We start from the raw sequence: 12,239 nt of genomic DNA, 5'->3' as shown, positions 1-12,239 counted from the left end.
TTTTGTTGTTGTTTCTGTTATTTTCTTTTATATTGGATATTTTATTTATTTACTTTTCAAATATTATCCCCTTTCCCAGTTTCCCCTCTAGAAAACACCTAACCTATCCTCCCTCCCCCTGCTTCTATGAGGGTGCCTCCCTACGCACCCACTCACTCCCGCCTCCCTGCCCTGGAACTTCCCTACACTGGGGCAACAGGCCTTCCCAGGGCCAAGGGCCTCTCCTTCCATTGATATCCAACAAAGCTATCCTCTGTTACTTATGCAGCTGGAGCCATGGGTCCCTCCATGTATACTCTTTGCTCTTCAAATTGGTTGTGATGAACCTCCTGGGAGTGAAGCTGTGTCTAGGTGTGGAAGGAAGGCTGAAGTCCTGTTGTTTTGTACAGTTTTGGTTCATTATGTTTTGTTTGGGCATTTTTTTTGTCTTATTGCTCTTCTGCATGTTTGTTTCTATTTTTGTGTGCTTTTATCATTTTATTTTATTGAAAAATAACAGTAACTTGAGTGGGGAGGATCTGGGAGGAGCTGAGGAGGGGAAACATGACCCAAGTATGATGTATGAAAACAATTTAAATAAATTAATGTTTAAAGAATAAATCCAGCACAGAATGCAGGTTAGCTTTTCACTTAGTTCTGGATCTTCAGTCAAGAACAGGTATGAAGTGTGTGCTGCCCCATCTATATGGAAACAGGCATGGGGCATGTACTGCCCCATCTGTATGCATCAGGGATTCTTGGTGAAAATAAATTACAAAACAACTCATGCTGGATATGAGTGAAGAATCACTCAACTCTGGAGCTCCTAGCAAGAAGGTTCTGGTCAAGAAGTTGTTAACCCTTAGAAGGAACTAACTGAGCAGTTTTGAACATCACTGGAAGATAGAGAGGATTTTCAGCCATGTACATTTGGTTTGGTTCTTTGCCCCTCCATTGTGAAACCTTACCAGGATACCATTCCTGAGCTCTCTTGTTCCTTTATTCGGTAGTACTAGATACACTAGTATTTATTATTTATTACATGTTTCATTCATCATTCCACCACCACAGAAGCTTCAAGTAGTCAAAGATTTGCTTTCGTTGCTGTACACATTACAAGTACCTACTTAGCCCATTGTAATAATTCACTCAGTATTTTTAAATAAATAAATGAAGAAAGATATAAATTATTGGAACTTCCAAGTCTAATTTCCCTGAAGCCATAATTACCTATGAACATTTGGTCATTTGAACTGACAAATTCACTTTGACAAGTGAGTTGGGCTTTTTGATTGGTGTTCAAAAGAGTTTTCACTGAATTACCTCTGAACAATTTTCAAGGTTGATAATTGAATTGAGATGTTAAGTAAATTCATTCTTTGTTGTGAGTAACGATTAAAAAAAATATCAACCACACAATCACCGGCTATGCTCTAGTAATGTGGTTTCCCCTCCCCCATTAGGAGCTGCAAGCTGAGGTCTTTTCTGTTTCCTTGCTCATTTCTTCTCAGTCATGGCCCCCCTGTGGCTAACTGTCACAAATGCCCATAACCAGTAAAATGAAAACTCCAGAGGCTCAAAAATTATCAGTTAGATTCATATCAACAAATTCTCAACCCACAAAATGCCACACAATAAACTGAGAGCCAATATATATTAGTACAAGCACCCACCTAGATTGGACAAATTGCCCTATATTATTCTATGTTCTTCTATAATATTCATAGCTACCTGTAGCTATTTCAAGCCACATGAATCAGGTTCATCTACTGTCTGATGGTCCCCCCTCTCTCTCTCTGAAACTCCTTCCCTTTTTTCATTGCCCAATTACAGACTCTAGTCTTATATTTCACCTGCCCTCACTTGAGTATTGACAGCAATCCACATTGTAAAATATTTATTGTTTTAAACAGTCAAACATGTCAGCAAGCAAAATTCTACCTAATGACACATAATGTCTTCAACTCTCAGAATGGAAGTTCCTTGATATACAGGAATCATCTATATTTGAATTCCCAATGCTTCCCATGGTGTTGCCTGCCCAAGTTATACATGTTTAGTTTAAGCACATTCCATTTTTCAAAGTCAAAACAAGATTTGAATTTTATTTTATCCTAGCCCTCAAATTTGATATTTTTCATATCTTGCTAGCTGGACTGTGAAATTTGATTAAAATCTAAATCAATGCATTTAGAACAGGACCTAACTTCCAGCAATTGCTGAGTAAACATTAATTGTTCTTGTTAATGCTACACTGGGTCATACTTTTTCTACTTTATTCTACCTTTTATGATCTATATTAAGATACACCCAGAGCAATGCTCCCTCTTACAAATAAATTTGTAGAAATTAGAACCATGATTTTAATAATTTTAATGATAATAATTTATTTATAATGATTTTTAATAATAAAGGTTTACATTTGCCCATGTTTATGTTTTTTGACTTATAGGGAACTGAGAACTAAAGCAAATATTTAATATTCCAATAGTAAAGACTGACTATTAGGGTGAAGAGAGATTGGATGTTGGGAGAGAGCCTAGTAATCAAGTCACTATATTGTTTTCCATCTTTTTTTGTCACTTACCTTGTCCAAAAAGTTGCATGCTTGAGAATAACATAATTATGCACTTTCACAAGGAATTTCCTTAATGTTTGTATGTTATCAAAGCACCGCTGTGACCACCTGCAAGTAGAGTGCTAGCATATGCTAAAGATGTACAGTATATTCATATGAGATGCCTGGGGGCAGGAAACAGAAGCTTGGAATGGCAATTGATCAAGAATCCCTGCTGCAGAAGTACTGTGCTTTCTACAATAAATACACTGGGAAAGTTTGTATGGAGATCAAATAATTGAATAATAAAGAGATAGGATGGATGTTTTTACCCATTTAAATAAATTCCCTGTGACTCTTCAAGTCTGAGAATCCTTTTGTAATACAAAGTATTTGTCGTTTTGCTTAAAAATAAGTTTCCTGCGCATTTGATTATGTTGTTGTTAGTTGATCTGTATTAGGAGAAAACTAATAGACTCAAGACTAAACTCCCCTCTATGAGCTGGCTGTTATGCTGCGCTACTAATCCTCTCTGATTCACAGTTTCATATCCTAAAACTGGGTCATCCATACAGAAAGAGACTTGTCCTTTTATATTTATTCAGTGCTCAAACATTTTCTATTTAAAAGATTAGGCAACATAGTTCTACACTTCCCTGGATAGCTTTATGGCTTGTTTCATTTCATTGCTTTCCCCAATTTCCCATGCTGCTGCTGTTGTTGTTGTTATTGTTGTTGTTGTTGCTATTGTTGTTGCTGTGCTGCTGCCTTGTTTAAAGCACATAAAATGTATAGTCACAAATCAACTATACATTTTCTTGCTAAACATGTGTCCCCCTCACTAAACTATCAGTATTAATGATGTTATTTTTGCTCACCACTGGTTTTTCCTCAGTGTTTATTGCCTGGCACAGTGAACTGTACAGTCAATATCAGTCAAGAGAATAAATGACCTAGAAAATCACTAAATGGTCAGAATTTAGGCAGTACTCATTTACATAGTTTTTTAGAAGGGTCTAAACTGACTAAGCATTGAGATAACTCTCCAACCATCCATTTCCAAACGGTCTCATATTGACTTAATGTCATTGGCGTCTTGCTGACCATTAAACAATTTAGTCCTTCTCTTGTTGTTTCCTCTGACTGAAGGGTGTGACACTTGTTTTCTCTCAATACACAAACACCTCCTTAGAGATTGTTCTGGTCTTATTTTATGCAGTAGCCACACATGTCCTTTTAACTTCTGGGATTGTCTATTAACAGTCATCATTGAACTGTAACTATCTCTATATTTAGTGACTATCTTAGCATTTAAATATATGACTTGTGTGGATGAAGAAAGAAACATGCTCATTATTTCTTGTTTTTACTTTAATTTTGATTAGAATTGTCTCAAATAATTGTTTGCAAAAATAAAAGGTAAATTTTGATATATCCTTAATCTAACTTTACAAAATGCTTCAACCACAATATCTGTATTCTTATTTATTTGTATGTTAAGATTAAACTAGTATATAATATAAAAGATTATCTTTAATAGCCTTAAAACATATAAATAATAAATGGAGTAATTTTCTTACCACTTATATACAGAAGATGTATTTGTTGAGACTTAACCTAAATTACTTCGGTTCTAGGCTTTATGATATTTTTTCTATGATAATAAAAAAATTTTAAGCTGTGATTCCTATATTTTAAAATGTTTATTATATTTCATTTGATTTTGTTACACCTTCTGTAAAACTTCTATTGCTAATACAAATAGAAGGATATAATAAATAATATTAAATAAAAATGTAGTTAACTTGAATGTTTTATGAAACTCTAACATTACAAAGCATCACAAATTTAAAAATATATATCAGTATATCAGTTGTCTGGGTAGAAGTGATAACCAGTTTTTATGATCTATGTGTTTCATTTAAACGTTTTTCCAAAATTATTTTGAAATGCTTTGTCTCTTTGTCCCCTTAGGTATTTGACTATGATTTTGGACTGCAAGATGACTTTATGGGCTCAGCCTTTCTCGATCTCACACAGTTGGAGTTAAACAGGTAACTCTCAGAAATTGTACTATTGCTGTGCATCATTATAGAGCTGGCTGGTATGAAGTAGAAAGTACCAGTTAGTACAGAGTCCTGCTGATAGGTTCTGGGTATCTTCTATCACACCATCCTATTTTCTCAGCACTATTTTTTGGAAGATGTTTTCTTTTCTTAAGTTTATTCCTTTTCTGTCTTTGTCAAATATTAAGTGATTGAAGTTATATGTGTTCATGTTTATGTCTTCAATTTTGTTCCATTGGTCTACATATCTGTTTTGGAGCAGTGCCATATTCCATATTGTTTGTTTTTGTTTTTTTTTGTTTTTTTTTTTTTTGGTTCTTTTTTTTTGGAGCTGGGAACCGAACCCAGGGCCTTGCGCTTCGTAGGCAAGCGCTCAACCACTGAGCTAAATCCCCAACCCCCATATTGTTTTTTCTTGCTATGGTTCTGCAGTTTATCTTAAGATCTAGAATTATAATCACTCCAGCATTAAACTTTTTTGAAAGAATTATTTGTTATCTATTTTGTGAGTACACTGTAGCTGTCTTCAGACACCAGAAGAGGGCATTAGATCCCATTACAGATGGTTATGAGCAACCATGTGGTTGCTGGGAATTGAACTCAGGACCTCTGGAAGAGCAGTCATTGCTCTTAACCACTAAGCCATCTCTCCTAATTTTTTTTAAAGTCAATTTGATATACATATTCCTCGTAGTAATGCCTTAATTCTTATTCTTATCTATTTATATGTCAAGGTTAAACTATTCTATAATATCAAAGGAATTCATTAAAAGAATCCAATCAAATTGCAATCCCAAATATGTATATACTGCATTGATATAATATGATAGTAAATTCACATTTATTTAGAAAGAAAAGTTGATGTTGGTCTATGACTCAAGCAGTGAAGTGCTTGTTGTCCCAGCATAAAGGCCCAAATATTGATCTCTAGAATCTATAAAACAAGCTGTGGACAATGATGTAGAACTATATTCCCAGCACTGGAGAACTAGAAACAGGTAGATGGATTCCTGGTGCTCATTGGCCAGGAAAACTAACTGGTGAGACACCTCACTAGTGGTCCAATGAGAAATCATGTCTCAAATAATTATGTTGGAAGTGATTGAGGAAGATATCTAACATCTGCCCATAGCCTCTACTACTTTCACAATTGTATTCCAGTAACCACCACCATCATCCTGCTGACACTTGTGTACACAAACATACCTATATACACATAAATGCATAAATAAATAAAAAGGCAATTTGTTGCTACCAAATTTTAATGATTACTGATAACTAAATTAATGTTGAAAACAATTTGAGGACAGATTGTATATGATTCAATTAGATGTCTGACATTACAAAGTGGTTCACATTTTCACATATCACACCTTAATGTATTAAAATTATGTGATAAATTGCCAGCTATTATGGTGTTCATATTTAAAACTGCCTATGTTTTAATCTCTGGTGTGTGAAAGAGCATTTGGTGGAACACTTCAGACACATATAGACTTCTAATCTGCACCTTCAATCTCAGATTCTTTGAGGTGAATTTCAAGAATACATATGTGTACATACACACACAGACACACAGACACACACACACACACACACACACACACAAAACAAGAAACCTGATAGGCAGAAAGGACTGAATATTTCTACTTCATCCATATTTAATCCAAATGTCTCTTCATAGAACCAGAACAAAATTGTAGCAAAAATTGAAATTCTGTGGACACAGGAATCTTGTTGGTTTTGTTCTCTGGTTTTTATAAGAAACCAGCACATTGTAAGTTGTTTAATATGTGTTTAGTACTCTCTTTTTAAATGCAAAAGACAAGTGAAAGAATGAGAAAACAAGAAAAGATGCTTTGTTGGGAAGCATCCCATGATTCCTTTGTTTGATGCTCCATGGTCTGCAGAAACCGATTTGTGCTGAATTATAATAACCTTGTCTGTTCAATATTAATTAAAACAGGTAAGCAAGATATTACCTATGCATTCTCAGTTAAAAGTTTATTTGATTTATTTCTTCAGAGCGATTGTGTATAATATTAAAGTCTTCATCCTTTCTTCTTCGGGAGTGCTTATCTAAATCCAAACCTAAATTTAATGTAAATCAAAATCTAAATCCATATTGTTCAAGTCTAAGTAATGTTTCTATGTTGCTTCTAATTCAGAAATTGTTTTTGCCATAGATTTGCACAACCCCAAACTGAAATCATTATATTCAATATTAGCTGTTTTTTAAATTATTATATGCTGCCTTAATATATATCTATAAAATATGAGGCAAGTTGTCAGCAGCCACTTAGGAAAGACTAAGACTAACAGGTGATTTTCCAAAGAAGGTTTGCTATGAAACTGAAATGAATGAGCCCTTGGAGGCAAGGCCCAAGGTAAAAATCTCAGGATTGATTTCTGCTATTAATGCTTTTCCTGTCATTATTAAAATAATCTAACAATCCCTGGGCATTAGCCCACCCTATTGGACATATTTTCTGCAGATCAACAAAGATGTACTGTCTTCTAGTGATGCTATACAGACAAATAGATGATTTCTTAATTCCTAATGATGATTCTAGAAGAATCCCTAAAATTGTTCTAGTAATTATTAAGCCCTTTATAATGACGACTGCAAGTAGAGCTTTCTGTGATATGAAAGTTATAATTGGGACTTTGTAATTCTTCACATGTCACAAGTTAATTGCCCTAGATAGACACCATGCATAAAGATTTATTATTTAGGAATATATTCCTTTATGCCATAAAACAGTTAACTAAAAGTTTTAAAAGGAATGAATGATTTATTGTAGGTGCAAGGACAGAAGATAGACTATTGACTAGGTTTATCTAAACAAAACTTCAATGTCAACTTAGACATAAGGATTATAGTTTTAGACTCTCAATGAACGTATTGATCTAGTGACAGATAATGAATGTCTACCTAGATAACTAGTCTTAATGGAAACACATGTAAACACCTCTGCTGTAAACTTATTCAAGTTATGATTTGAATTTAAGTTTAAACTTGTGAACTTTTAATATTTGGAATTCCATGTGATTATGTGTCCTGGGAAAGTGTAAAACTAGGAACAATGACTTTAAGTAAGTAGAACACAAAATGCAGAAAGAACTAGAAACTAAGGCAGAAGGTAGAGGGGGAAGAAGAATGGAAAAGAGTAGAAGCAAATCAGGAGCTTTACAGGGTGCTGACAGATGAAGAGAAAAGGATAGGCAGAATTAAGTAGGTGGGAAGAGAAAGAGGCTGAGAAGGAGCTGCAGGGGAGAGAAGGCAGGCAGGCTTTAGTGTAATGAGACAGGCTTCTTAATTCACTTAGCAATGAAAGGTAAGAAACTTTACTTTATGCAGTAAAAGTTGAAGTTTATTTCTTACCCAGAATGAGTGAGTTTTTTCTGTGCTGGTACTTGTTCAATGAAACGTGCTCATGGAGGCTGTTGTTTTCCACTGTGTGTGTGTGTGTGTGTGTGTGTGTGTGTGTGTGTGTGTGTGTGTGTGTGTGTGCGTGTGTGCGTGGGTGTAAGTATGATGATAGGTAACCAGCATAACAACAGGAGTATATGAAGATTTATGAGTGTGTACATGCATGTATGTGTGTTTATGCATAATTGCCTATATAAAAGTTTTTCCTTTTACATAATGCTATGTGACTCTCCTGGTTCAGTTAAAGTTTTACTGCTCCAAGCCTCCCTCTCTCCTGGCCATTGAGGTTTCTAGGCCAGAGAAAAAGAAGCCTTGACAGTTAACCCTCTACTTAATCCCATGTATCAGCACCAGGTGTTAATTCCCCAGAGACCGGCAGCTTCTAGCATCAGAGTAATTTAAAGCTAAGACAGAGAATTGAAATAAGCGTTATGTTTTCTAGCCCACAAAGAAGTAAAGTAAGTAAGACTTAAGTTTATAGTGCTAATGAAGCACAGATATTTTTAAAGTAAGCAAGAGTTACGTTTTCTAGAGCTAATCAAGTACAAACATTTACAAAGTAAATAACATAGATAAAAAGTGAAGTTTCCTCAGCACTTAATGAAGCATAGAACAATAAGAAAGAGTTCAGTTTTCAGCACAGAACGGTACGATGGATTTAAGTAGTAAAATAAAGCAAAAAGTAAAAGTAAGAAGCCAGTGGTTGCCGGGCACAGAATAAGCAAGAGAGTGTTAAGTCTCCAGAATGGGTCAGCTTCAGCATAGTTAGAAAGTTATAGGGCCGAAGATCGTCAATATTTTGACCTGCATCTCTCCAGCATCTGTGTCTGCTTTAGCTCCTTCCCCTAATGCCGGGCAAAGGGCACCAGGCAGCAAGTTATGTTTTATATACTTTCTCTTCTCACACCTTTCTATTCATTTTAAATAATATCGCTGCTCAGTAAGAAGCTATACCTTCATTCAGTTGCTGGGCTTAGATATATGGAAAACAGCTGGACTTCACCTGGTGAGCTTACAGATCATGGAAGAGATCTTTGAATGGGGTTCGTTCTCTCAGCTACTTTCTAGAACCTCATAACGTGAAGAAATTTACCCAATGAACTCAAGCACCTCCATGGGGCGTGCAGCTTATTGAATGAATTGAATACAATGGTAGTATTTTAATAACAGCAAAAACTGTTCTAAGAGATCAAAAGAATAGAAATTTTCTTAATGAATTATCGATTAAGATAACTTTGGAGTTATGTACTCAATGACTATTCCCAATCTAAATATTTTATGTCACAGGCCCACAGATGTCACCTTAACTCTGAAAGATCCCCATTATCCTGACCATGACCTTGGAATCATTTTGCTGTCAGTCATCCTTCACGCCTAGGAAGGTGAACCCAGGGGATGTAGTAAGTCTCCGGATCCCCTGGGCACAGTAAAAACTCTTCTTGCTTGACTTGCTGCAGGTGCTTAGAGCCCCTTAGGATACAGAAGTAATAATTAAGAACAGGTGCACATGAAATTCTAGCCTGTTCTTGGTTTCTATGTGAAGAGTATCCTCTGTATCATTTATCCATGCTCCTTGTGTCTCTTCATCTCAAATTTCCTGACCCCTGCTCCAGATCAGAACCTCTTGTTGCAAATAAATAGGTTTATACCCCTTTATAATTTTAGTAATCAATTTCAGGCATGTATATTATAGGCAAACATTTGTATTGTTTCAGGGAATACATTGATTAGTAAATTTGAATATTTGAAATTTCACATGGAGCTATCCAAGACTCTACTATTTTGACTGTATCACCAAATAGGTCATACAAGGAAAATACGGTGCAATTATAACAGAGTTTCTGCTCTCTGGTGGTTGTTTACTGGATAAGTGTGGCCTCTTCATGTTCTCAATGCGTTTCCATATATCTGCATAGCTATTTGTACTTGTACACCATGCTACTATGAGAAATGAATGAGGGCTACAGAGGAGGCTGTGACTTCCACATTATTGAAGGAACCCAAACAAGTACCAGGTATGATCCATATCAGTGTGCTTGGCAGTATACTTTCTGCCACAACTTGCCAGAGATGGTTTGTAGGCTCAATATTCATTCATATACCTGGAAAATACTATAGCTTGGACGCCTTTTTGTAGTAGATAAAATTGTTAGAGGTTACCAAAACACTCTTTCTGTAATACTTATATTCCTGTTTTAAAATAATGTATCATTCAAGTTGGTATAGCTTATCTATTAAAAGATATTGTTGACACTTTTATCAAGATTATAGGTAAACAATAGTGAATCCCAAAAACTTCAAAACTGAAGGTTTTTTTCCTAAACTCACCAAAAAAAAAAAAATTACCACTTTAAGGAGAATCCCTTTCAATCCTTAAAAATTAAACAATGGTTTATATGTTACTTAAAACCTTATTTTAAGGGGAAATCTTCCTACATAGTACCTGCCATGAGAACACCGTGTGTTGAGTGTACAGGGCACCCACCGAATGTAGAGTGTGGCAGGGGTGCAGCTGAGTACACATGTGTAATCAGAGGGGCAGCTGAGGAAAAGCTCGTTCAAAGAATACTATCATTTACAGAGAGAGCTCATCAGTTAGAAGTCACCAGTACCACAAATTAGGAAGTAAATTTTATATTTCTAGTCCATAATAGGTGTACATTTTAAATTTTCATTTTGTACTTTATTTAAATAATTCAGGTGCTAACCAGAAGGCAGCTGCTGTGCTGGTATTTAGGACACATTAGAAATTGAATGTCCAGTGATTCACTGAGAAAAACAGAAGATGATAACTAATTTAGTGTTATAAAAGACAAATTTATAAGAAAACAGAAAACAGAAAATTTGTTCCTATCTGTGTGGGTCTAGGATTCTCTAAGGATGTCAAGTCAATGCTGAGGTAAGAAGGAAACTAAGAACTATAAGAAAATGAAACTCAGAAAGAGACACACATAAGGTAGAGGAAGGAGCACACGGAAAGACCCCATGGACAAAGAAACAGAGGAGAGAGGGGTGTGGGGGAAGCACCATGCTACATGCTACAGAGTGGAAGAGAGATGCCTAAACTATGGAGGGCCTCTTGTCCATGGTAAGATTGTAAACTTTATCCAAGTAGCAGTGAGGAATGAATTATGGCAAGGTCTGCAAAGGGAAAACAGCATGATTGTATTTGCCCGTAAAAAAAAAAAAAAAAAAAATGCCCGTACATTGTAGAAAATGCATTAAAGGGATATGGATGAAGACAGATTAGAAGACTGTTGTAAACTCTACTGAAAGATGATGAGGCTCTAAGTAGGAATCCAAAGAGGTGAAGGAGGAGGATTGGCAGGTTTGCCGGTAAAAGGTTAGAAACAAGTCAAGACAGTTTGGTGAAACACTAATCCTGTGTTGGTTTTCTTTTCTAATTTAATTCAGTGCAGCACTCAATAAATGAAAATAACTAGCCTGAAGTCCTCTGTATCCCCAGACCACCGGCCGGTAGTATTACCAAAGACTTAGATGATGTGACTGCTTTTCTGGTTATTTAGGAGACTTGATAATGGATAGTCTGTAAAAAAGGACACTTTTTAAAGATCCTAGCATCCCAGCGGCATATGGAGCAGAGGACAGCCTTGTTGGGCACCAAAGGAAGGAGAAGCCCCTTGGTCCTGCCAAGGTTGGACCCCTCAGTGTAGGGGAATGCAAGGGAGGAGGGGAAGGGGGGAAAGGGAGGGAACACCCTTATAGAAGAAGGGGAGGGGAAGGTGATAGAGGGCTTATGGACAGGAAACTGGGAAAGGCAATAAATTTTGAAATGTAAATTAGAAAATATCAATTTAAAAAAAAAAAAAAAGGATCCTAGCTTCAACCTGTGAGTGTAAGGGGTAGAATTAGTTATCAAGAAAACAAAGGAACTATTGAGTTCCAATGACTGAGAGGCACATGTGAGCATTGACAAGGATACTTCTCACATTACTTATTTTCAACAGTCCTTGAAAAGACAACCCAACAAGCTCAAATTTACATCACAGGCACAAGGTATTTGTAATTAGAAAAAAATATAGCAACCAAGAGGTGACCATCAGTGACTTCTTACATATGAATAAAAAAGAAATTAAATGAATAATGGAAAAGTTACTCATCAAAATGCTGTTTAATGTGTCTCCTTTTCCTTCCTCTTTGTTTATCTCCAGTCACATTCACCTTTGACACAAAGATTTTCACC

General features: G+C 35.8%; 1 protein-coding gene across 1 annotated transcript in view; it reads left to right on the top strand.

Annotated features, from left to right (window-relative positions):
* Mctp1 (multiple C2 and transmembrane domain containing 1) overlaps positions 1 to 12,239 on the top strand; it is an 865,685-nt gene that overhangs the window by 554,762 nt on the left and 298,684 nt on the right. The window contains exons 4-5 of the mRNA XM_032897068.1: positions 4,511 to 4,590; positions 9,323 to 9,395. Coding sequence (XP_032752959.1) covers positions 4,511 to 4,590; positions 9,323 to 9,395 — 153 coding nt within the window. The remainder of the gene's footprint in view (positions 1 to 4,510; positions 4,591 to 9,322; positions 9,396 to 12,239) is intronic.

Source organism: Rattus rattus, chromosome 3, assembly GCF_011064425.1.
Source record: "Rattus rattus isolate New Zealand chromosome 3, Rrattus_CSIRO_v1, whole genome shotgun sequence".
NCBI lineage: Eukaryota > Metazoa > Chordata > Mammalia > Rodentia > Muridae > Rattus > Rattus rattus.
The sequence above is the reverse complement of the archived record's forward strand: the minus strand, read 5'-3'. Positions and strand labels throughout refer to the sequence as shown.